Raw genomic sequence first — 27884 nt, 5'->3', positions numbered from 1 at the left:
ACTTTGTACTAAGAGCGCCAAAAGCGTTGCAGTAACGCATCTCTTAAAGCCATCAAAAGCTTTATTACCGCTAACAGGGTCAATGTGAGTGGAATTCTCAGTTAGCAGCTGATTATCTAATATGTATACAGTTATATGAACACACATATTTGTAAAGTGAAACATGTGGAACCAGTCTCATTTACTACTAAGTAGTTCTCTCTTACCGGCCTTGACTTTGTCTCTCCATCAATTACTACAGCTTATTTCTGTATATTTTAGCTATGTATATAGTATATATGTATATGTAATTGTTTACATACATATTATATATATATATAATTATTTACATATATACATATACATATATATATATAAATATTAACGCCTCGGCATGTATATAAAGTAGTTTTCTATATGGCATCAGATTGCCTGCGTTGGTTAGAACTTTTGCTGGGAAACATTTCAGTACACTTCCGAGAGTTCTACCGGTTAGTCATGACGAGTTTTAGTGCTCTGTCTCAGTGTAATTTTAAATAAATTAAAAAATAATTAATTGTTCAATATATATAATTAATATAAGAATTTATATTAAAATAAATCCATTGAATATATTGAGTAGCCGGTTCATAATAACAAGCATACCGTATTCCAATACTCTTGTGCGGCTAAAGTGATTCACCTGTATTTCGCCACTTCGTCATTCTCAATGAGCATGCTGAGATTTTTTATTTAGTTGTCAGACTGGCGATTACCATAACAAAAAACAGAAGAAAAGTGAAAAACAAAATCGAAGGCGTCAGTTGCGAGCAGTTATTGCTGAATTTGCGTGAATTGTAAATAAATAAAAGCGGTTCGAAGTTTAGATATGCGTGCAAATATTGAAGTAGTGAATTCATAACGCTCAGGGTGGTTGCTAAAATGCTGATTTTATTCAATATTGTGATTATTGATTTGTTTTATACTACATCGCTCGGTGAAATAAAGGAATAGTCCTGGGAAAAAAGTTCAGACAGGTAATACAGTTTCCAATATTACATTTTACTGTGCAAGGCCGTATTTAGGGAGGGGGGGAGGGGAGGATGTGGGGGTTCTGACCGCAACCTTCCCCCCCCCCCCCCCGCGAAATATAGAGATGTAGGTTTTTAAGGCACTTAAACTTGAAAAGGGCAAAACGAGCTTCAAAAAAAGGCAAAAAAGGCATATATTTTTTTAATTTTGTTATGTACTTCCTTTATGTACTATGTGAAGGTCCAATTAAAGATACAAAAAAATACATACAGTGGTCAAAAAATTATAAACGAACCACTCTTTGCCAAGTTTTAACGTATTATATTTGTTGTTATTGAACTTTTGTTATATTTTTAAATAAAAATATAGGTAGTTCTTTAACAAAACCCGTGGAAATTCATGTTTCCAAATTTGAGCAGTCCACTTGCAAAGGCGCTATGTAAATTTATTTAGATTTTTAGTTTTTGGTGAGTAACGTACCAGTATTTAAAGTAGTTTCATGTCCACTAACAATACAGTGCAAAACCTTTCTATTTTCTGAAAAAATAGCATCAAATGTTAACTACTATTGCAAAAGTCGCTATAATACTTATTTATACACTTTCAAAAGTCTCCATCTTCTGATGAACTTAGAAAACTGCAAGAAAACGTGGTAGTTTCGGCGCCTAGTGGAAGGCGTCGTAAAAAAGAAGCAGACCAATCTTCATGGAAGAGTGAACGCGAAAAGCAAAAAAAAAGATAGCTATGTAAAAGTTACTGTTCAAAACTCGCGCACTTGTGCACAAGGGTATATTAATTTTGTTCACATAACGGTTGTTTGTAACAGCCAAAACGAATCGAGATAGATATAGACAAATGTATACATAAATGATCAGGATGAAAAAAGAAATCGATTAAGCCATGTCTGTCTGTCCGTCCGTCTGTCCGTCTGTCCGTCCGTCCGTGTACACGATAACTCGAGCAAAAATTGAGATATCTCAACGAAATTTGGTATGTAGGTTTCCCTTAATCCAAGGTAGGTTGGTATTGAAAATGGGCGAAATCAGACTTTAACCACGCCCACTTCCCATATAACGGTAATTTCCAGAAATACGAAAACTGCGACATTTTAGTAACTACTGAAGATAATTCACTCAAAATTGATATTTACAATAATTTTTAGACGAAAAATAAGAATATTATAAATTTTTGGAAAATGGGCGTAGCCACGCCCACTTATGGTTACATGTGTATATCTTGGTAACCGCTGCACCAATTTCTTCCAAACTTGGCACAGTTGTTGGCCTTCGCATAACATACCAAATGGCCGAAACTTTTTAAAATCGGACAATAACCACACCCACATCCCATATAACGGTAATTTAGAGAAATACAAAATCTTCGATATATCATTAAATATTGAAGCTAATTTATTCAAAATTGATGCTTGCAACAATTCTTTACCAAGAAATACGTTTATGGTAAAATTTTGGAAAATGGGCATGGCACCGCCCACTTATGATCACATATAAGTATATCGGTAACCGTTCTACCAATTTGTACCAAACTCGGTATGGTTATTGTACTTGCCACGTGTAAGCAAAACGTTGAAAATTATTGAAATCGGACTAAAATAACGGCCAATTCTCATATAACGGTAAATTTAAGAAATGCTTGAAACTTCAATATTTCGAAATTGAAGGACGCTAATTTACTCAAAATTGATACACCTCGGCTTACCATCTAGCGGAAGGTTTCGGAAGGGTGAAAAAACATATATTTAATACTTGCGCCGGGTATTTAATGTTCGGCTCCGCCCGAACTTAGACTTTCTTACTTGTTATATATAAAATTTGCAAAAACTACCAAATTGTCATATTGTTTTTTAATGTTATTAGGCTCTTGTTTATCCAAATTTTCAGATAATAAAGAGAAATATACAATTTGGATGTTACTTGTTGTTGTAGACGTTTTTTTTTTATTTATGGATCACTATTATAAAATCACATAACGCTGTTTGCAAGTGGACTACTCATTTGTGCAATATTAAAAAAAATTCAACAAACTTTCGTACAAATTTCGAACTTTTAAAAATTCTAAAAAATCAATCGAAATTTTTAGCCATTTGAAACGTGTACTTTATTCTACTAGAATTCAATGGGCTACAAAACTGCATACTCAGAATTTGATTAAAAAACTCGAAATTTTAACGAAAATTTGTAGAATTTTTTTTTTAATTGCATAAATTTTTAAGGCAGTGTCACTAGATTGGTACGTGTGTACAGATTTGTAAATTTTTATATTGGGCTATTGGTAAAAAAAAGTGGGACATTTTATTTTGCATTCAAAAGATTGAAACAATACAGCGATGTTCTATTGAAAAATTTCAATAAATTAATTTTCGTGATTGGGATAGTGAAAAATATTTTGGGTGTTCAAACAATTGGGATACGATTTACACCAAATTTTAGCAAATACCTAATTGTGTGACACTGCCTTTAAACTTGTATTTATACGGATGTTGGTAAAGAACGAACTATAAAAAACTAACCGAAATTAAATAACAACAAAAATAATATTTTAAAACTTGTCAAAATTTGGTGCGGATATAATTTTTTCGACTACTGTACATAAGTTGGCTATGATTACTCGGCCGTGCTATCATAGTAGCACAATGCCACTCATATTTGACTTACAAACAAACTACGGGCAGGAATTTCAAGATTTCAACCCTGTTTATATGAAAAATTTTATTTTTATCAGTATTTTTCTTTTAGTCAAAATATGTTGAAATAAAAGTGAAACTAAAAAAAATTTTGCCAGAAAGAATTTTTCAGAACCGTGGTTAAATTTTTGTACTGAAGGGTTAACCCTAAAAGTATAATCTACGTCTGCGAGGCGTATACGGAATGGGTTTTTTTTTTTAATTTTAACACAAAATTTACTTTTTGTTTTGTTGTTTTAAATTAATGTGGTTATAGGTTTTATTAATAAAACTATGTTTTATTATTAGTCAAACTCACAACTTCAATATTCTTTAAAAAAATAAGACAGGACTAAGTATATTTCAGCTCACAGGTTATCTTTTAAGTACATAAGCCTCTACGGCGTATATTAAGGCTTTACGTTACTCCCTAATAGAATAGGCTTCTAGGCTTAAGAAAGCTTTAGTTTGAAAGTGTGATATTAAATGCTTTTCACCATAAATAGCGCCAATTTTCAATGATTATTGCGTTTCAGATTAAGACTAATACCAGATATTGTGAAAGGTTGGACTATACCTTAAAGATGATGGTTTTCTCATGGCCCACTGCACGAAGCTTAAAGTAGAGTAATATCTTTTAAGAACTTAAAAATTATCCTGGGTTATCAGGTGTCTGCAATACAAGATTAATTGTTGTCTTTCACGGAGTTCTTTAAATAAATTTTGAGCTAAGTACTCACCCGTATTTCGAGGTTACTACTAGTTTTAATAAATTGTTAGTTAATTTCCTATAAAATTTACCTTTAGGTTTACGCATTTTAAGAATACATCGAAAATTTGTTTTAGAGAATCAATGTGAAATAATTGCAGAAACAATTAACCGGTTTGCTGAGCAACCGAGACGTCTGCTTTTTAAATAATTTTTGTAAAACAAATTGGCAAGTACATATCGTCCCCCGCATGCCAGAAACATGAATGTGTAAAGATGAAAATTTTGGGATTTTTTTATATGTCGGGCAAGGTGTAACTGTAACTGAAATTATCTACCATTACCGAGTGTTGCCGTGTGCGGCGATTTTCGGCGAATATGTATGACATTTTGTAAATGTTCCGTCACATATAAAACAGTACTTGTAATTCATTTGTTCTCCTGGCATGAACTACTTAAATATTAAAGCATTGGACATTTTGCGGCTGTTTTATGGGTATTTAGCATTTTTAACCAATTTTTCAGAACAGTAATTTTGTTATAAGCATAAAAATGTCTTATAACATAATTGAAAGTGCAATTGTCTGCATTCACCGTGTAAACAGACAAAAATTAGTATCGGAAAGTTTGATTTTCCGAAATAAAAACTGCTTTCGAAAGCCACTTTAAATGCAAGGTGTAACTCCTGCAATCTCTTAAGTGTGACAGACTTTAAAAAGGACTTGCACCTGCACATCTAACTGCTACTTAAGAAAGTAACTCTTTGTAAAACATTAATTCAAATAAGTGGGCTAAATAACACCTATCGTACATCTATAAAAAAATATTTTTTCGATAATACATATGTACATAAGTAGGTATATTTGTATGAACACATGCTTATCAAATTAGGTATAATTAAGTATGTGATAGCATCCAACAAAAAATAGTATAAATGATATGTACATACATATATGGTCGCATTGCTACAATCATAATATGTATTTATATCACTTTACATATACGGTGACCATCCGTCCTGTATTATACGGTTCAGTAAGTCCTGGTAAGTTTTGTTGTCCTTGTAATTTATTTATTTCATACGGGGCGCCAAATGTTCTGTATTTCTTTTAATGTTCCTTATTTGTCCCGTATTCGGTATTTTGGCGCCTTAACAGCTCATAAAAATGACATGCCTATGAACCAGTTTTTATTTTTATACCAGGACGCTTGTGATTCGAATCGAGGAGCACATACATATGTTGATGGTTTCTGAAGTTATAATTTTGCGTCGAAAAACTGGGTATGAATAGAAATTAGACGTTAATGATTGTTGTTAAAATTTTTAAAAGAAATTTCACTAATATTTGGCTTTTCAAAGGTTTTTTTTCAACGTATTTCACATTGAATATTCTGTGTGGCGCAAAGCATATTGAATAGGTAGCAGCCGTGGAGAAGCTGATTTTACTTTTGTCGCGAATTTCGTCTTTAAATTGTGATTTTTGTTTAGATTTTTTTCTAAAATTTCAAACTTTGTTTACGTATATGGATTCCAAAACCAACAAGAAAATGCACGCCGCTTGCTGTACTATTTCCTGTCCAAAGTGCCGTGGCGTGGAGGCAATTTTAAAATTTTGTGAAGGGGAATATGTTCATTAGGCGAAACGACGGCAAAAAAATGTGTGCTTATTGTATGAGGGATTGTATCTGCGACATGAGAAACTCCAAATGAAACCCTTCGATGGTACGCTTTGCAATTCAGCTTGTTCCGGATGCTATTCACTGCATTGTGCTTGGCCGAAATCCGAGTCTGAAAATAATCCGTTGAATAATCCGTTTCAGGGCCAATAAATCTAGGATAATTGAAAAAGATTTTCAAATACTCTAGCTTTTGTGGGAAAAATTGGCAAAATTATTTTTTGTCCCGTATTCGGCTGCCATAAATATGGTCACCGTACTTACATATATATATGTATGTGTATTATTATATCTATATGCACACACATATGTATGTATGCGCATAGCTTTCTCAATGCATAAGCACAAATGTACATTTGATTGAATGTACATATACATATAAGACTGCCCAAGAATATACATATGTATGTATGGAAAAAAGATTTCTTAGCAAATTTTGTGCTTTATAGCCTAAATAACTATGTATACATGCAGTTTTATGGCCGTAGGATATCGATAACGCGTGCCGACTTTTAATTAAAGTTTTAGTTAATAACTTCAATTAAGGTTACCCAATCGTCCATGGAAACTATGGAAATGCAAAAAAGTCGACATGTTTCCCATGTTTGATCGCATTTCTAGTTAATATGCATCTTTAAATTTTTAATCGGACGGCAGGATTTCTCCCAAGGACATCGAAAAAAATTGTTAGGGCTTTGTTAGGGTGTACCTATTACAAGGTTGCAAGACGATGTGTTTTCTAATAGAATAATTTGTGTATGTCCTGAAAATTTGCAATTGTAGAACATTTTTTAATTGGTCTGACATGATGAACATTAAATTACTAAATTAAACCTTTATAACAAATTCTTTTCCTCCTTTAAAAAAATGGCTTTTATAATACTAAATAAACAAAATAAATTGTTTCAGTGTTTGACATGTCTTGATTAAGGAATAAATTTGGAAGTATTAATTAAATATCCTTTGAAGTTTTTATCATTTAGTATCCTTATATCTGTGGTGATAAGCAATAACCGCCTAAGTCGAAAAACTGCACTTCGAGAAAAAACGTTTTAAAAATTTGGATTGTAATGTTAACCTTATGGGGAAAGCAAAATATGTTCGTCTATAACTTTTTAAATAGCCTAAATGGCGCGATTTCACATACACATATAATCGTAGTTGCAGAATACGATAGCATATATAACTCAATTCTTTCTTAAGTCGATTTAGGCGGTTATTGCTTATGACCACAGATATATATTCGTAGGATTTAAATAAAAAAAGATTCTTCAAAAGGCATTCAAAACTAAACCTCGTTTTTAAAATACATTTTTGACATGTTCCAAAAGGATAATTGAAAACAAAAGTTATAAGTAGTCTTGTTTCGTATTCTGTCTGCTACAGAAGTAAAATTAAAAAAATTAACAAAACGCGCGAACTGTCGCAAGTCGGTACGGGTTGCCGTGGTCCGAATTGCATACATTTTATTCGGACAGTTTTTAATAATTTCATTAATAAATATTGTTATCTTGAAAATAGTGTTATGAGGTGGGTTTTATCGAAGGCTGAGGTAGCTCAGCCGCTCCAGGGTTGAGTGGAGGTCCCACTAACCCCCACTGAATAAAATAAACACAGTAGTTAAATATAGCGAACACAACCACACACACACGCGGCCGGCTGCCGGTACCCTGACGTCCACGAAGGGAGGGGGGGGAGAGAGAGCGACTAACTGGTCGGCGGTCGGCGTCGTGGCTCAGAGAGCGGAGACTGTCTAGTGGCTAGTGACGGTGGCGGTGATGTTGAGCGCGGTGACGGTGAGAGCGGTGATGGTTCGGTGATTAATGACAGTGAGAGCGGTAGCGAGCGTGATTATGGTAAATGCCCACAGCACGGGTACTGCAGCCAATGAGAGCGACGATGCTGATCGTGACGGCAGTAGCAGTCCCTTTAGTATTGACGGCCCTGCGGTGATGTTGACGGTGGCCCAAATAGTGGTGAGGGCGGTAGGGACCTCCCGTAGTGAGAGCAGTATTGGCGGCCCTAGTTATAACAACGGGCCTCTGATGAGTAGCGGCGGTGGCAGCGGCCCTGGATGGCGATGATGTTAGCGGCAGACAGCAAGTAGCGGTCCTCGGTAGCGGTTTGGCCTAGGGGGCGGCAATGATATTGGCGGCCCAATGGTGAGTAAAGCGGCAGTCCGGCCCTAATGATGCACGACGGTGGCAACGGCCCTGGATGGCGATGATGTTGCTAGCGGCCCTGAAAGGTGGCGGCTCTTGGTGTTGCTTTCGGCCTGGGGCGGCAGCGATGCTTAGTGGCGGCCCGATGATGAGGAAGATGGCCACTCGGCCTTAAGAAGCGGTGGTAATGATGACGGCCCTGGATGGTGATGATTGGGCTAGCGGTCCTCTTTAATGACAGTCGTTGGCGGTTCCTCGTTGTGGTCTTGACCCAGGGCGGCACTTAATATTGGCGGTCCGAAACGGTCACGGAAGTCACCTACGGAAGCTACGGAAGCTGGTCGTTAATATGTTCTCACAAACCACCAACCTGTCCCGTAGGCAGAGCCAGGGGCGCTCGAGGTTACACGGCCTAATCCGTCCCGATGCGCTCCGTGCCTACCTACGGCAGCTTGGCCAGTCTGTATTCCCCATGTGCAGAGCCAGGGGCGCTCGAGGTTACACGGCCTAAGCCGTCCCGATGCGCCCCGTGCTTACCCATTGGGGTGAGACGGTACGTATTCGATCGTGGTGGCTTGACATTGTGGGGCGGTTTTATCCACCGCACAATGCCCGCTCGCCACGCGGTATCTAAGTGGGCAGGAGAGTTCGTCTCCTGTCCACTGAGACCGTTTTTAAAATAATGGGTTTGAGGGTCTGTGCAAGGGGTATTCCCCCTTTCACAGGCCCCCCTCAACCTCTCGGCCTTGCCCGCAGGACAAGCCAGGGCGCTCGAGGTTACACGGCCTAAGCCGTCCCGATGCGCTCCGTGCTTACCTACGGAAGCTGGTGCTGGCTGAGTTGGCGTTAATCAACTTAAGTCGGTTGTTGGATAAGCAGGTTGAGAAGCGAATGAAGATCGTGATTTTTGGCATGTTTGAGCAACGAATTCTCGCTGAGTATTGGTGTGTATGAATGCTTTGCACTTTTGCGTGCTTCCCTTTGGTTGTTCATACGTATGGGTGTATGTATGTATGGTTGTATGTATGCATGTAGATCTGTATGTATGTATATAAATATGTAGCGTATGTATGGCTGGATGTGGATATGTATGTACGTATGTATGTACGTATGTATGTACTTGTGGGTTTTATGTATGCATGTACGTATGTCTGTCAGTGTAGCGTAGGGGAGCTACGTTACAGTGTGCATTCCAAAACATCAAAGTACAAATCATCAGTCTCTTTTATTTCTAAACCTCAGGAGATTGTAATGCTAAATGTGTGCAACCATTAGATGCTAGTTTTGAAATAGGTTGCGCAAGTTAGACATTTTCTTCTAGTGCGGTTTAGAAATATTCTATATATGGGTCATTCCATACAATATTTACACCTCAATATTTTTTTTGGGGTGAAATATATATTTTGACATCCTTTATCATGATAGTCGAAAATCTCGAAAAAAAAATCCCGAAATTTCGAACTCACGGAGAAATATCTTTTCTCAATTGTTTGCAGTTGATAAACTATATGTCGGAAAAAATCAGTTAAGGTATTAGTAGGAGATCCGACAAGGACACGACCTTCACCCATCTGTTTAATGGATGAAATGTACTTTGTATGAAATTTAACGTGGTAGGAAATATTTTGCGAGTGGGTTGGCTGAAAAAAATCCTGGCCAGGATACTTTTAATTAATTATTTAGCAATTATTTATTTATTTTTTTAATTTTGCACTCATTTGTTTAATGAACAAATTGCATATTTACGAATCGAAATGACTAGTATTACCTACCTGTTCATACCTTCCAACCCGATAGGTAGGCCAGAAAAAAATAGCCAACCCAACGTTTTCACATTCTATAGGCTTAACACCTCCGATTGGTATATAATTTGTTCATTAAACAAATGAGTACAAAATTAAAAAAAAATATATAATTCTTTGATATCTAATTAAAAATATCCTGGCCAGGATTTTTTCAGCCAACCCACTCGCGAAATATTTACTAATACGTTAAATTTCATATACAAAAGATTCCATCCATTAAACAAATGGGTGAAGGTCGTACCCTTGTCGGATCTTAGACTATATCAAAATGTGTGTAATTACCCCGGCTTTCCATGAGAGTGTGAGATAGATTATAATAAAAAAAATTTTCCATTAAAAAGTTGCATTTTTAATTATTACATATAAATATAAGTCGGTCGCTGTGGTTTAGTGGTAAGCAGTGCGCACTTCCACTCCGCAACGCCTGGGTTCAAGCCCTGGTCAAGCAACATCGCAAAAAAAAAATATATAGAACAATTTTTTTTTTAACAGCGGTCATCCCTCGGCAGCAACGGCAAACCTCCGAGTGTATTTGTGCCACGAAAAACAGCTTCTCATAAAAATACAATCGCCTTCGGAGTCGGCGTAAAACTGTAGGTCCCTCCGTTTTGTGTGACAACATCAAGGTATACGCCACAAATCGGAGGAGAAGCTCGGCCAAACACTAACATATGTGTAAGCGCCAATCTGTTATTATTATTATTATTAAATAAATATAAATACAATGTAAACATTTATTTAAGTGGTTTTCCTTTTAACAGTCATAAAATAAAAAATAACACAGGTTTTCAAAAAACAGTGTATGCACATTAAACCAAACCTATGTTATTCGACATGCTGAATGCGAATCCGAGCTCCGTTAGCCCCGATCACATCAGGTTCGTGTTCATTAGAAGGTCAAGTAGGGAAAAAATGGAATGAATAAACCTGAAAAGTCAATACAATTCTTCAGAATTTGTCCTTTAGATGACCTTGGCATGATCTCTAGACGACCTTGAGGAATCAAGGAACCCCCATGTTCGGATTCGCCGAGAACAAAAACAAAAAATTTTATTATTGAATAAATATTGTGTCCTATTTGGCCCTCGAATGACCTCGAAGCTGACATTATGGAAGTTAACGGACCTCGGGGTCTCCCACCGTAGCGTGTTGGGCTACCCACTGGCACCGCAATTCTGCATGTCTTCAGATGCAGGAGCCCGCTGCTAGGGCCTCGCGACTGCTCATTTGTAGGGACGTTTCATTCGGGTGTCCTCAGTACACATCCATCCTCTCGTTTGCAGCGGAGTACGAATTTCACGTATCTCGCAACGGCTTCCCGCTTGTCTGCACTGGAGATCATTACCCCAATTATGTTGTTCGCAGTTATGTCTACGTATCTTTCTTCCAACATTCTGTGCGAAATCAAGAAGTGTTCGCAAGTGAAGAATGTATGGTGCACGTTATCTTCGACGTTTCCACAGTAGTGACAGAACGCTGAGTCCACCCTTTCCATTCTATGAAGGCCTTCAGGGCTGCCCTTGCTGAGGCTAAGACAAAGCTTGGGAGAATATGATTAAATTTATACAAGGCAATATGAGCAGGAGTAGGGTAGCTGATGACGTGCTGGACCAATTGGTTCTTGTACAAAGAGCAGACGCTGTCATCATCAGTGAACCCTATAGAACAAAGGAAACCTGGTATGTTCACCAATAAGGCTCGGCCGCGATATGGGTTGCTAACCCTAACCATCGCCCAGAGAGCAGCGGGGTCGGAGCAAAGCCTCGATGCCGCAGAGGAGAGCATGGTTAGGTAAAAAGCAGGTATACTGGTGGAATGACCGAATTGCTGAGCTGCGAAGGGCCTGCCATAGAATGCGGAGACTCGCAACGCGCGCTCGTGGTAGACCCGAGGCGCTGACCAGAGTAGCAGCCTACAAAAGCGCCAAGAAAGCACTTGGGACCGAGATACAGAAGATTAAACGGAACTGCTGAAATGCGCTATGTGGCGAAGTGCATCTTGATCCATGGGGCCAGGGATATAAAATAGTGATAAAAAAGTTCCATACATCATCGCAAGCGATGGATGAGGCCCGAGTTAAGAATATAGTGGATGCACTATTTCCCATACACCCATTAAGAGCAGATACAGTGTTCGTCGAGGAGCAAGCCGAGGCACCACTGTTTTCGACAGACGAGCCGAAGTTAGACCTGCGAAGCATGAAAGCCGGCAAGGCTCCAGGCCCCGATGGCATGCCGGCGGAGGAAATCAGGTTAGCAGCGAAAACGAGCCCTGATGTCCTGCTTAACATGTACAACAGCTGCCTTAGGGCCCGGGTCTTCCCAAGCCAATGGAAGAAGGCGAGACTGGTGCTTATACCCAAGGGCAAAGGGGACCCAAACTCTCCTTCATCTTTCCGGCCACTCTGCATGCTAGACACAGCAGGCAAGGTGATGGAGAGTCTGCTCAAAATACGCTTGACGTCAGCCATAGAAAGTGAGGGAGGCCTTTCACCCCAACAACATGGCTTCAGGAAGGGACACTCAACTATAGGAGCAATTAGCGAAGTAGTCGAGGCCGAAGAAGCCTGACATCAGGCGCGGCCAATACTGTTGCTAGTCACACTGGACGTCAAGAACGCCTTCAGCTCGGCAAGATGGTACGACATGCTGGAGGCCTTGGAACGGTCCTTCAAGGTTCCAACATAGTTGCTAGATATGATCCGGGACTACCTCAGAGACCGTTGGCTTTTGTACGACACAACACAAGGTCAGAGAAAGAGACGTATAACTGGCGGAGCGGCACAGGGATCTGTACTTGCGCCTTCTTTGCGCCTTCCTTGTCGCCTTCGCGGACGACGTAGCCGCCGTCATAACAGCAAGAAACGTCCAGCTAGCACAGCTCAAGCTAAACCAGGTCATGCGCAACGTCAGTGGATGGATGAGCGATCACGGTCTGCAATTGGCTACAGCCAAAACAGAGATCGTGCTCCTCACCAGGAAACGGATCCCAACAATTATAAACATGATGGTCGGACCTCAACTCGTGACAACTTCTAGGTCTACAAAATACCTAGGGTGAAGCTTGACAGCAAACTCACATTCTGGGAACACATCCATGGAGTAAGTGAAAAAGCTGCGCAGAGCACGGTGGCTCTAAGCTGGCTGATGGCAAACGTGGGCGGCCCGAAGCCATGCCGCAGGAAACTTATGATGACAGCAGTCCAGTCGGTGCTCCTGTACGGGGCAGAAATATGAGCTGACGCAACAAAACTGGAACGCGAGCACAAAAGGTCGATGGACGCACACCCTGATAGCCGACCGGTCATGGTTACTTCCGAGAATATCTTCATAGAATGGGAAGGGTGGACTCAACGTTCTGTCACTACTGTGGAAACGTCGAAGATAACGTGCCCCATACATTCTACACTTGCGAACACTTCTTGATTTCGCGCAGAATGCTGGAAGAAAGATACGGAGACATAACTCCGAACAACATAATTGGGGTAATGATCTCCATTGCAGACAAGTGGGAAGCAGTTGCGAGATAAGTGGAATTCGTACTCCGCTGCAAACGAGAGGACGGATGTTTACTGAGGACACCCGAATGAAACGCCCCTAAAAAAGAGCAGCCCCGAGACTCTATCAGCGCGCTCCTGCATCTGAGGACATGCAGAATTGCGGTGTCAGATGCGGTATTCAGGCGCGGGCGGTGGAAGTTTGGGTTTTAGTGGGTAGCCCAACACGCTTCGGTGGGAGTCCCACACTCGGGGAAGGTAGTATAGAGACTAGCCCCCCCGGCCAGTGCATAAAGCATTTCCCTCTCCTACGAAAAAAAAAATAATAATAATAAATTTTTTTGTAAACCTGTGTAATTAACACATTTTAGTTAAAGATTCCAGGGCCGTCACACATTTTCAATAACTATTCGCCCCTTTGCATCAAAAAATTTACAATTTTTAAATTTTACAGAATTTTCTCTTTCTTTTATTCTGTTATTCTACATTGAACTGAATTTTTTGAAAAAGTTTTGAAACTAATTATATATCGTCACCTAAAATGCAAAAAAGACATAACAAACATATCGTTGAAATGCAAAAGTCACAACTAATAAAAAATTCAAAATCACTTTTTGATTTATATGATGGATTTCATCGAATTACAACACCCCACATCATTTTAAGGAAAAAAAATATTAAAATATTAGTCAAGACTTTTTCCATTTCATGTACGATATTGTTACGTCTCTTTGCATTTCAGGTGACGATATGTATGTATGTATATATTTGAAAATTCAAAGTACTTTAAAAAAATCATGACGCCGGATAGAAAAACTAAAAAGGCGGTTTTACTATATTTGGCTCCTAGTTTTATGAGTAAATTTTTTGATGTAAAATTGATTTTTCCTCGGTATAGTCAATGCTATCATTAAGTTGATTTTTTTAGTGACTTATGCCCCTTTCAAAATAAACATCTGATTAATAAAACTTCCCTCGAACAAAACCTCAGTAGTTCTCAATTTTTCTTTTTTTTTTAATGAAAAGATACAGTTAAATTGTAATTAGTGTTATAGTTAACTCGATTTTTTTTAAAAGGTGACTCATGACATTTTCAAAACAAATGGCTCATATATTAATATATGTACCTATGTATGTAAATGTATTTTTGTATGCACAATTTTTAACTTAATATCTTTGTAATGTAATACCCAAATTCATAAAAAATTAAACTACAGATCGACAATTTTTATTAAAATGTCACTTTATAAAGCCTTTAAAACCTACTTTACTTTTGATGTTTAAAGCCATAAGAATAAAACAAATAAATAAAAAAAATTAAGGACTCTATACAAATTAATGTGTCTGATCCATGAATAATCTATATATGAATACATATCCATCTGTATCCGTAAAGTTCAAAGTTTATTTGGTTAAATCATTTGAAACAAGTGACGAGTATTGTGTAAATACATATATCTTATATATATGAGAATGAAAAATACAATAATTACCTCAGTTAAATGGCCATATGTATATACAGTGGCGAACAAAAGTATTGACACAGCGAATTTTTCGCAATATATGCAAAGTTTTTTATTATTATTCGATAATATTTTATAAAAATATAGTTCATACTACACCAAAAAACATAAAAATAAAACCTCTAAACTTTGTGCAAATCTCAGGAAAATTCAACAAATTTGCGTACTAATTTGCAACTTTCTAGTCAGATTTTTTAGTTATTCAGTTTTATAGCCCATTCAATTTTAGTACAACAAAGTGCAAGTTTAAAGTTGCAGGAAAATCGTATTATTTTTGGTAATTTTTTTTAGTGGAAGGTGTTGCTCATTTTCTGCATACAATAATAATTGTCGAACATATGTACATATGTACTTTGTATGGAATAAAACAAATAAGCAAATCTTATTACATTAAACGAGCAATTCTTGTATATATACATATATGTATACTCATAGCGTTATCGTAAACGGCTCTAACGATTTTGATGAAATTTTGTGCGCAGACAATGTTTTGGATTTTAATGTTATCTGAATAGGCACTACCTCCGAGAAGACTCGTATAATGTTGCCACCTATTCGAAATTAGTTACAAATTAATTAAAACATCTTAATATGGGTATCAAATGGAAGGTATTTTAAATATTCCTAATTTAAAAATGTTTTTAATAGGGCTGCCACCTATTTTGGATCGCATATTTATTTAATTTTTTGTTATAAAAAGGTAAAATATTACTATTCATGGGTACCAAGAGAAGGTTCTTATACAATGCTTTCCCTATATACAAAATGTTATCCCTTAGGATAATATTGTAAGGTTGCCACATATTTTCAATTCTACACAATTTATATAAAACATGGCAATACGGATATCAATGATGATGATTGTTTTCCATCAGGGTTGCCACGCTTCTATGTAATAAAAATTTTTATTTTGTTTATTTCAAGCAGCATTTTTTTTATGTATACACAGTGCATATATGCTGAAGATATGTACCATTCATTCCAGCGTATTTCGGAATAGGGTTGCCACCTAAACTTTGTAGTAAGCAATTTACTTAATAGATATCGAAATGCAATGTTTTTCCAAAATATTTTTTTAAAGCTATCCAAATATTGAAAACTTTAAAAAGAACCTGGTACTAAAAATTAAATACATCATCGGGTGCCAAGGACTTTATACAAGTGAATGTGTGTGACCCATGAATAATCTATGAATGTATACATATCCATATGTATCCGTAAAGTTCAAAGCTTATTTGGTTGAATCATTAGGTGTGTATAGTAACAAGTAGTCAGTAATAATTTTTCGGGAATTTTTACTGGAAAAGTGTATAATAACCCAGAAAATTTGCAAGGGGGCATTGAATTGAGAGCGTAACAACACGGGAGAGTTGCATATTCTTGCCAGTGAAATTTTTACTAGCAGAAATTAGCTAGCAGAAGAAGAATAAAAGTCAAAATCCGCCATTTGTTCAATTGGTTTAGCACAAACAAAAGTAAAATGAGTGGAAATCAAAATATTAATGATGTACTGAACTGTTTAAGAGCTTGTGTGTAAAACAAAGAGTTTAAAACTGATTTATAAATAGTAAAATGTTTAAAGCAGAATGTCAAAACGGTGAAACAACTATTCACTTGCAAGTTTTTACTAGCTTTGTGTTCAATAAATTTTTCTGCTAATTTTCTCTTCTCAATTTTACGCTCTCGCCGCAATTTTTTACTTGAGAAGTTACTATACACACCTATTATAACGAGTGACCAGCAGCGTTGCCGCTTAGGCCCAATTGGACCAAAATTGGTAGCTTCAGCTTCCTTTGGTAGTTTGGTTGGTTTGATGAAGCTTTTGGTAGGCAAAAATGTTTTGAAAATGCTTTCCTTCTGCACTTGAGAGATGCTTTTTCATAGTTCGAAAAAATAAATTAATTAAGGAAGTACCTGACGGCATCGAACACGCCACTTTCTGAAAGCTAACAAATACAAGAACGCTATTCTGCACGCTCAGCCACGCCGCTTGAAAAACAAAAATACAGGTATTGCTTTCAAATAACGTCCTCATTTTCGAACGTTTTCCAGATACAAATATGAACGAAAACTGTAGTCATTTTCAATGCGTTTCTGGATACAAAAAATTGTCAGTGAAATTTACATTTCTCTGCTGACTGGGTTACTGCGTTTTCACGTTAAAAAATTTCTTTAAATTTTGTTCACACGTAAGAGTTGTCACAAGTATGAGTTTTCTCCCTTTTCAAAGACATGATTGGTCAGCTGTTGAAATTTAACGATAAATTGCCTATCTTGGGAGAAAGATTCTAATTTTTACTGCTAATTTGTGTAGCTAAAAAATCCGTGAATTCATGAAATTTCGTTTTAATGATCGGAAAATTTTTTGGTAGTTTGGATACTGATTTGGTAGGCATTTTGGTACATAAAAATATTCTCAAGTGGCAACACTGATCCATATAAGCAAAGAAAATTGGGTTGGCAATGGAAGGAAAAATTTAAAAAGTGTGGTTTTTAAAAAGTATTCGATACTACGAAAGTATCGAGTAAAATCACTAAATAAGGTATCGAGTATTAAAGTACTCATTCTTATACTCTCAGTATCGATATTTACTCAATATCGATAGTATCGTTCGAACCCTAAACATGCCTTTTTACAGTTCCGCCGATGCCATCGCATGCCCCTTTCCCATGCGAAGTAGCAAACAAATTTCATTCGGCTTTAATTTTATAATCAGTCTCATGTGCATACAAATTGCGAAAGTTGAATCTATTTTTATACTGGGCAGCTGCTCCATCCCAGCAATATAAAAGCTTGTTTTTTACTTACATATGAATATAATTTCAAGCAAGATAATAAAATCGAAACGGACTCTAGAGTTAAAAATACCAATCTTTTCTTTCTGAAATATGAAAACAAGAGTACAGAGCATATTAAGTGAAAATTTGACAGAAATCGCAAGCCTAGAACATTTAAATAAATAAAATTGTTTTTTGCACTTTTATAAAAATTGCAGTAAATTTGGAAATTTTATTTTATAGATATATTCATTGTAAAGAAAGTAAATTTTACAACTCAAAAAAATTGCATTCAATAATTGCAAAGCAGGCCCGGGCTATGATCTTTCCTTTAGAATGTTGCGAATATTCTAAATACTGAATATCTTATAAACTATGCGAAATTAAAAAAAAACCGTTGAAAGTGCTTTTTTGTGTGATCATTGGGTACACATTTTCACAAATGTCATCAGTTTCCAGAAGATCAATGAAAATTCATTGACACAGTTGAGGTGGTTTAACTCAATATAACAAACGCTTTTATTTCCCATTTAACATGCAGATGTGCTCGTAGGTTAGCGAAAAAAATTATTAAAAATCAACGCGACCTCTTAGCCACTTGCAACTTGCACTTTATTATAACGGGAATTCTCAGTTTTACCAAACTTCGCGCAGACTATCTTTGACATGTGTACTTTTATCTCAAATTTTTAAGAATTACTATTTTTTTTTCTCAAAATGGCGGACCAAAATATCCAAAATTTTGCATACAAATTTGCAACTTTTTAACCAGATTTTCTAGAATAATTTCGAGTATGCAGTTAACTAGATTTTCTAGAATAATTTCGAGTATGCAGTTTTGTAGACCATTAAATTTTAGTATAATAAAGTGCAAGTTTCAAGTTGCTAAAAGTTCGCGTCGATTTTTTAGAATATTTTTCTTTTTGCTGACACGGTTTTCCATATAAAAAAAAAATGTCGAACATACTTTGCATGGGAAAACTGCGTGGCACTTTTTTATAAACTTGCAACTTGCAAATTGTTATACTAAAATTGTATGGGCTACAAAGCTGCATACTCGAAATTATTCTAGAAAATCTAGTTAAAAAGTTGGAAATGTGTACGTTTTTAGAAATATTTTGGTTCCGCCATTTTAAAAAATTGTAGATGAACGTAAACATGTCGAAGATGGTCTGCGCAAAGTTTGGTGAAAAACAAAATATCCGCTTTCTTTTCTATAATAGCATTCAATTGTGAAAGGAGAACATTGCTCGTTATTATACTCCGCTTATTGCATTTTGAGACACAAATTATAAATTTTCAGAAAAATCCATACAGACTATTACTTCGTGTTTTTTTAAACACTCTTTGAAAAATTTTGATTTGATGATTTTTGATTTGATTTCTTCTCTCCATTTTCGCTCGGTCTGTAGTAGTCCAACAATGAAATGTTATTTTGTCAATGAAGTTTTTATTTAAACAATCTTCTAAGTGTTGTTGAAGTCTAATTGTATTTGGAAAATTAAAATTTTCACCCTTACAATTGAGACACTTTCCACCGTAGCAGTCAAAAGAGTTTTTGTCACATACTAATAAGTCACAGTGCAGTCTTTATAATCTTTTAAATGTAAATCAGTATTTATTTGTAAGATCACAGATATTTAAAACATCTAGCATTAAAACATCTAACATTAAGTTTATATTTTCGTGATAAATGCAAACACAAATAGAATGTGTTCCATTAGCAAATTTGTTGAAATAAAGCGTGCAGTTCTCGAGATCCATCAGGTTTTTTAACTGATACTGTATCTTTCATTCCCCCTAAAAGTTTTCCATTATCATCACAATCATAAAAACCTTTGACTAACGCTACAGTTTTCTCATTTAACGGTTTACCTTTTCTTAAATTGGATGATGTAAAAATACCATTTTCCTTGACAAGGTCTTTAGATTTCTTTACTTGCCGCCGAGATGCATTATACAGGTATTGCTTTCAAATAACGTCCTCCTTTTCGAACGTTTTCCAGATACAAAAACAAGTAATTTTTAGCAAAAAAAAAACCGACTTCAACTCTCATATAAAAAAAAAATATATATATATATATATATCTCATGATATATCTCATGATCGGATCTTAACCAGATTAGTATGGGACCACCTCTGAGACACTACCTTTCCGATGCAAAAAGAATTATCGAAATCGGTTGACGTGGTACAAAGTTATGCGGTAACATAAATAAAAAAAAAAAATAAATAAAAAATATTCCGACGAACTGATAACCTCCTCCTTTTTTGGAAGTCGGTTAATGAACGAAAACTGTAGTCGTTTTCAATGCGTTTCTGGATACAAAAAATTGTCAGTGAAATTTACGTTTCTCTGCTGACTGGGTAACTGCGTTTTCACGTTAAAAAATTGCTTTAAATTTTGTTCACACGTAAGAGTTGTCACAAGTATGAGTTTTCTCCCTTTTCAAAGACATGATTGATCAGCTGTTGAAATTTAACGATAAATTGCCTGTCTTGGGAGAAAGATTCTAATTTTTACTGCTAATTTGTGTAGCTAAAAAATCCGTGAATTCAAGAAATTTCGTTTTAATGTTCGGAAAATTTTTTGGTAGTTTGGATACTGATTTGGTAGGCATTTTGGTACATAAAAATATCTCAAGTGGCAACACTGGTGACGAGTATGGGTAAATACATATATCCTATGTATGAATGTATGTATGCAGGCATGAACATAGTTACGTATATTCTATGCAGCCGAAAGAGGTTAACCAATAAAAAGGTTAAAAAAATAAAAGTATTACCTCAGTAAAATGGCCATATATATAGGGCTGCCAGACGTCCCGGTTTTCCCGGACATGTCCCGGTTTTAGACTATTTGTCCCGGTGTCCAACCTTAAAATGTCCCAGGTTTCGTTTTAGTGTCCCGGTTTTCGTTTTGATTATACAAAAAAATCACTACACTAAGAGAAAAAACGCGTTGTAATATTCGGAAAATTTTATGAACTCACTGAGGGAAATAACGCACAGTAAAAATGAATATTTTTTATTTGATTATCGTTTTAAAATGTTCGTATTTTAAAATAATATTGTTGATTCAAACTCAACATTTGAATGCACATTTACATACATGTCTGTACGTGAAGATGCTTGCCACAATTTGCTAATTTCCAGAGGGTCAGGGTCAAATCCCATTACAGGCAGCATGGAATTTAAATATTTTTTTAACTTAATTATGAAAAAGCAATCCTCAAAGGAAGAATTTGAATTGAATATTTCTGTACTAAATTTGTTATACTTAAATGAATTACGAGTTGGGATGGTGCTCTTTCATATGCGCATTTTTTTAAATTTAGCACGCTTTCTTAATTGTAAACAGCGTCCGGAATTTGCTCCGATCGCCTAGATTTACTCCGATTTCTTTTTTAAATTTAAAATTTACTCCCTACCCTGCCGGAAATATGCTCAATTTTTTTTACTTTTTTCCATTCACATTAGGTATATATTTCAAAATAATTAACTTTAAAAATTTTTGTCCAATCACTTTTGTGGCACCAAGATTTTGTATAGAAAGGTGTGACAGAAGTTATCTCTTTTACTCTTTAACCCTTTTTTTGCGGAATCACTTTTTTATTTTTCAAAGCAAGGGATTGATTAAGGACCAGAAAAATGTTTTGTGTATGTGTGTATGTTTAGCAATTTGGCAGAGCTTATCATTAGCTATTTTACCACACAGTAGTGCTGCTGCCGAAACAAAATTTTCGGAGATGAATCTCATTAAATATAAATACAGGAACAGGCTTATTGTCGAATCAGGTGAAAGCTTAATGTTCGCAAGAATTCTTATTAACAAAAGGTCAGGAATTTATACGCCGTCCGATAATTTACGTTTTTTTTTAAACATTATAAATCAGTTTATGGAAAAACTACTAGCAAAGTAGGGGAAAAATGGGAGAGTAAAAACGGTAATCTCTTTGTCAGAAACAGCAAAACTTAACCCAAATAATTTCTACTGACGTTTGCTTATAATTTGCTGTATTTGCGTATAATTTAGCAGATCGCCAAATGACAAAAAACTGCCATGTAAAAAAAATGGCGTCCACGGTGTTTTTAACAGTTTTACCAGTTTTTACCAGAGAAGCGTTCCCGTACTTTTTGGCTTCTCTCTCTTTCTCTAAGAGCTATTTTCCTTTTTGACGGTTTAACAGGTTTTATTCAGAACAGTTTAGGAATGAAACTAATTTTTTCTTATACTATTTCGAATGTTAATCTGCTCCGAAAATTTCATTTTTACTCCAATTTTTCGAGTCATTTACTCCCGAGTAGAGTTTCAGTAGTCCGAACGCTGATTCTAAACTTCTTTCTCTCAGTGCACCGATTTCATTTTTGAAATATGTAGTTACATCTCCAGATAGTTGAACTTTGCACAAGCAATAGTTGATGATTAATATATGTATGTACCTAAATACGTTTAAAATGTCGTGCACAGAGTTTTACAATTATACTAAGGAAAAGACAGAAGTTTTGAAGCAATTTCACAGCAACGAAAAATATGATTCGATATTTTAATGTTATCTTCTACTTTTTTTGTAATTTTTTTCTTTCATGAAACCTAGAGTACTTAACAGTGCCGTACAAAATTATTTTCTCGGAGGCTCTTTCATCAGATCACAACTTCCAATCAGATCCTTTAGAAAAATTTGAAAATGTAGCTTTTGAGCCAATTAATAAAGTGCAAGTCTGAAGTTGCCAGAAAATTTCGTTGATTTTTAGAATTTTTTATTTATTTTTTTGCTGACAGTGTCTTCCATATAAAAAGTATTGTCGAACATAGTTTGTATGGAAGAAATTCTCAGTAAAACCAATACCAAAAATCAACTAAAATTTAATGGGCTGCAAAACTTCATTTTTAAAATATTTATAAGTCTGATTCGAAAGTTGCAAATTTGTATGCAAATTTATTGAATTTTCCCGAGTTTAGCACAAAGTTTAGAAATTTTATATTTATGTGTTTTGATGTATTTAGTATAAACTGTATTTATATAAAGGATAAAAAAGGTGCGTGCATTGTGAAAAATTCTCTCTGCTTTAGTTATGATAAGTTGTTTTATTTGTTGGCTTACGTTGTAATGATCTCATGATCTCATGATTTTATGTTTTTGTTCTTGTCTGTCAAAATAAAATTTTACTACATCCTTTCGCGCGTAATTTTTTCGAAGCGAAAGGGAAGGGAGCGAGAGGCCCCTCCCCCCCTTTTTCCCCTAAAGTGTCCCGGTTTGGCAACAGAGATATCTGGCAGCCCTACATATATATGTATGTACAATGCTTCTTTTGGAATTTTTTCGTAAAGCTGTTCATGCAAATGTGATAAGTTAGAATGAGTTGTTCGTGTTCTACGTAATTTTTCATTTAGTTTTTATGATTAGATTTTTGCATATGAAATTAATTTTACAATTTGTAATTTATATTAGAATTGAAATAATTGACCTTCCTTACTACCTCCAACTGGACTCGAACCAGCGATCTCAGAACAAGAAACAGCAGTCTTCACGCGACGCCACAGCCGATATTTGCCAAGAAAGCAATTAACTTCGTCTTAACAGCACTGACAAAATTATTACTTATATTGAGTAAATTTATTTCCTCAAATGAATGACGCACTATTTTTAGATTGAACCTGAATTTATGAAAAACTTTTCAAATTGAGTAAATTTTTCGTAATATTACAGAAAAAAAAACAGTAACTCTATAATAAAGAAACTGGTTTCTTGTTTTAGGGAAATGCTTTTTTATTTGATATCGATTTTTAAAATATTTATGTCGCCGAAAAGGTCGCGTTCACGACCATAGTTTGCCATTAAACAGTTGTGGCATTCAAACCCGTTTTAAGTTATTTATACCTTCACTTATTTTGGAAATACCATCCCTAGATTTTTATTCTTATACTATAAATCTATAGCTCTCATAAAACGATGACGACCTTACTAAAAAAAGAGTTAGGCTTTATTCAGAAACAAAAAAGTTCCACCGGGGTTTTTGGACATACATATATAGGCGGTTGTTTTGAAATCTTAATATTTCGAATATAGAACAAACCGGTCTTTTCATTTCATAAAAATCTTGACTTCTCAATGAAAATTTTGAGTTTTTCGACGTTTTCAAGGCTTTTTCCAGATTAAGGAAACGCCTAAATAGTTTTATAACTATATCCTAAGTTATTTGGGGATGGAGAGTATACCATATGGGCAAATCCTAGCGTTCGGACGTTACGTTCGGACGTTTGTTTTTATTTTTTTGTTTGCAAAAAAATTATGTTTAAAAAAAATTTTATAGTATAAGGCAAGGTATATGCAACTTATATGCGAGAATTTGAATGGCATGCATTTTTTTCATTTATGGTTGACTATTTCTCGGATTTACCCATATTTTATACCAATAAATGAATGTTTGGCGTTTAAATGTTTTCTATGTTGGCCGAGCTTCTCCAATTCGTATTGTGCTTCTTGATGTTGTGACGCAAATGGAGAGATCTACACTGTTATTCCACCTCCGAAAAAGATATTTTATGGCAGAAGTACGCTCGGAGATTTGCCATTGTTTTCCGAGGTGCGACAGCTGGGACCAGAAATTCAATCAAAGACCTCTCGGGCGAAAAAGTCAGAAAAAATGCAATAAAGTATTTAAAAAAAGTTAAAACAAGACTAAACATCAATTTTGCACAAATTGTTTAGTTGTTTTACTTTTGATCTAAAAACACTTGACCTTATTTTGCTTTGCTCTTTTCTAAATCAAAGCTATCTTCACTGTTAATAGTAAAACGTAAAAAAATGTTTCCCTACCCGAGGACTTGAACCCCGGACCTCAGGAATAGGACATTTGCTCTGCCGGCCATTGTGACTGTTGGAGCGCCGCGAGCAAAATGACATACTTATTCATTTCACGAGGGATGAATTGGCATACAATACGATCAACTGGTATGATGCTACTAGTATTTCTATTGGTAGATGCTGATGCATAGACGACGAAAATCCCTAATTCCCTAATTCCTATATTTCATTGAAATCTGTCAAATAGGGTAGAAGGGGGAGGCTTCGACATGAGGGAGGCTTCGACTTTTTCAAATCTGGCAGTCGTTATTACTGCCGTTGTTCTCATTCCTAGAACAAACAGTTACCAAATTGACTGTGATGCTGTCATGAAAACTATTCAGTGCTTGTTGGCAGACGATAGTGTGCAGACGTATTTTTTATTTTTGAAGTGTGTTCATGTAAAAATTGTATGTAAGTATTCTTGTGTAAAGTGTGCAATCTATAACGTATTCGTTCCGTTTTTTCCCCATTAATATTTTAATAAAATTGTGTTTTGTTGGTTCTAAAGATATTTCAAGTAACAATAAGATGTATTTCTTTAAAGAGAAAAATTTGGCATAAGTGCAAAAGGGAGGATCCGACAACCTCTTTTGGGAGGTTTCGACAAATTGTCGAAGCCTCCCTTCTGTTCTTTTTCACTTAGCAAGCAATATTTTACAGCTATCAAGATGCCAAATATTTATAAAAAAAAGTTTCCGGAGAAAATCATCGACGAAGATAATATGAAAAAAAGCCATCGAGGACATAAAACAAAAGAAAGAAACACCAACAAGCGCTGCTCGAAAATATGGCTTGAAGCGTACAACACTATTATCTCGAATTGCAAAAGAGCAAACAAATGTGGGAACTGCTAAATATTTCCAGTCGAAGTTTTCTTCGAACCAAGTACTTACAGCTACGCAAGAAAAGGAATTAACGCTTTACTTCAAAAAGTGTTCAAATCTACATCATGGATTGACGTATGACTTGGCTAGACGGTTCGTTTTCGAGTTTGTTTCTACATACAAAATAAAACATCCACCAAGTTGGGACAAAGAAAAACAAGCTGGAATTGATTGGCTAAAATGTTTTATGCATCGAAATAAAGAAATTAGTCTACGCAAACCTGAAAACACTAGCATATCACGCATTTTTGGATTTTCTAACCAAGCTGTTTCTTTATTTTTTTCAAACCTGAAAAAGGTATACGAATTACACCACTTTCCCTCTGAGCGAATATACAACATAGATGAGACTGGAATAAGTACGGTGTTGGATTCTCCAAAAGTAAGCCTTGTTCCGATTTGTTGTTGCAAATAAACTTCATGTAAGTATATACAAATTTACAGGTCATAGCTGAAAAAGGAAAACGAACCGTTTCTCAAGCCGCATCCGCAGAGCGGGGAAGTTTAGTTACAATGGTAGGAATTGTTAACGCATCTGGAAATCACATTCCACCGATCTACGTTTTTCCTCGCAAGCGAATGAATCCAAATTTTCTTAACGGATCAGTACCAGGCTCAATAGCACTTCTAGCCAACAACGGATGGATGAACTCGGAGCTTTTTATAGATGTTCTTATCCATATTAGAAGTCACGCTCGTTGCACTATCGACGACCCCATACTACTTTTGATGGACAACCATGCTTCTCATTGCAGTCTAGATAGCGTCATTTACAGTCGCGATAACGGCATATGCTTATTGTCTTTCCCACCGCATACGTCACACAAACTTCAACCACTTGATGTATCGGTGTTTGGACCTTTCAAGAAATTTTGCAAACATTCCTTTAATGATTTTACAGTCAACAATCCAGGAAAGAAAATCGAGATTTCACTTATTGCAGAACTTACGAGGACTCCATTTTTACGAGCTTTTTCTCCAGATAATATTGTAAAAGGGTTTTCAGCTACTGGAATCCTTCCATATAATTCATTAATATTTCCTCAGTCTGATTTTTCCCAGTCCGAAATCGAAACAAACTCTGAGATTGCTATTGAAACTAACCAAAATCAAGCCGAAAGTTTTGAGAATATAATCCTACCATCTGAACCGAATTGTTTCTCTCCAGAGGTTATCCGTCCACTTCCAATAGTGAGGAAAAAGAGAACTATTACTAAAAATCAAGGCAAGTCAAGAATTTATACGGATTCTCCAGAAAAAGCACGCTTGGAGGAGTTGAAAGAACAAAGCATAAAAAAATTGAAGCTACCAAAAAAGCTAAAATTTTGTAAAAAAAACAAAAACATTGCGAAAACTAAAAACTAAAAAACAACGAAAGATAAGTTCCTCATCATCAAGTGAAAACGGTTCTTATAGCCTGGCTGATTCTGATAAATCATATGACTTTGGTGAGGTTGAAGAGCACAACAATGAGCAACCAGAATTGGAGGTTACTGACGGAATTCATGTTCAGAACGAAGAGCACGAGAATGAGCAACCAGCGTTGGAGGTTACCAACGGAATGCATATTGAGGAAAATAGATTTGTGCTAGTTAAATTTACTGACAAAACCGATTTCTTTTACATTGGTGTAGTCGTAGAAGTTGAAAGTACTACGTGCGTCGTGAAATTTCTCAGGCGCCAAAGTAAAACTCAATATTTCTATGAACCAATTGTTGAAGATACAAACCTGGTTTCAAAGCAGGACATATTACGTATATTGCCCACACCTGAACATCCACCAGGAACTTCACGCGCGCAAAGCAAATTTGTTTTTAACTTCGACTTCTCAAATTTAGATGTTCGTTAAAAGTAAAGTTATACTTCATTTTTATGCTTAAGTTGTTTATGTTTTTGTTCGAAAAAATTGTTATTGTATTGAAATAAATAACATTTATGAATTGAAAATCGTATTCAGAGTTTTTTCCAACGAAGTCTTTTTCTATTTTGCATGTTTAACTGCCATGTTTGATAAATGTCGAAACCTCCCACCCAATGTCAAAGCCACCCAGATGATTGGCGAAGCCTCCCGGAAAATGGGAGGTTTCGTCACATATTTTGTTCCTAATTATTTGATTAGAACTTTGAAATAAAATTAAGTAGTACATTAACGACCAATCTGAAGTGTCACAAACATACATGGCATCAGTAATTGTGAAAGGAGATGTTTGTTTCTTATTCTACTTTCTCTAAAAAAAAACATTTTATCTTAACCTGTCGAAGCCTCCCCCTTCTACCCTACAGACATATGGAGTAAATAACAAGCTTCATAAAAATTTATACATT

At 35.8% G+C, this 27884-nt stretch overlaps 1 protein-coding gene and 1 long non-coding RNA gene across 2 annotated transcripts in view; both read left to right on the top strand.

The window, feature by feature from the left end:
* Positions 1-442: 442 nt before the first annotated feature.
* The window catches only part of LOC118751306, a 34812-nt gene continuing 7370 nt past the window's right edge, over positions 443-27884 (top strand). Inside the window, exon 1 of the long non-coding RNA XR_004994510.1 lies at positions 443-995. This is a non-coding gene — a long non-coding RNA (uncharacterized LOC118751306). The remainder of the gene's footprint in view (positions 996-27884) is intronic.
* On the top strand, positions 24883-27533 carry LOC118751305. The gene is made up of 2 exons (XM_036486086.1): positions 24883-25941; positions 26004-27533. Exons 1-2 carry the CDS (start codon positions 25747-25749, stop codon positions 26922-26924), a joined length of 1116 nt encoding a protein of 371 aa, XP_036341979.1. The 5' UTR covers positions 24883-25746; the 3' UTR covers positions 26925-27533.

Source organism: Rhagoletis pomonella, unplaced genomic scaffold (genome assembly GCF_013731165.1).
Source record: "Rhagoletis pomonella isolate Grant_MI unplaced genomic scaffold, Rhpom_1.0 Rhpom_scaffold_00645, whole genome shotgun sequence".
NCBI classification, from domain to species: domain Eukaryota; kingdom Metazoa; phylum Arthropoda; class Insecta; order Diptera; family Tephritidae; genus Rhagoletis; species Rhagoletis pomonella.
This window is presented reverse-complemented; position numbering and strand designations above follow the sequence as displayed.

What these genes read in the sequence shown, in the direction of transcription:
- LOC118751305 (XM_036486086.1), top strand. Translation starts at nt 25,747, where the DNA reads ATGCATCGAAATAAAGAAATTAGTCTACGCAAACCTGAAAACACTAGC. An exon ending in CGGTGTTGGATTCTCCAAAA is followed by an intron (nt 25,942 to 26,003) that starts GTAAGCCTTGTT and finishes ACAAATTTACAG; the next exon opens with GTCATAGCTGAAAAAGGAAA.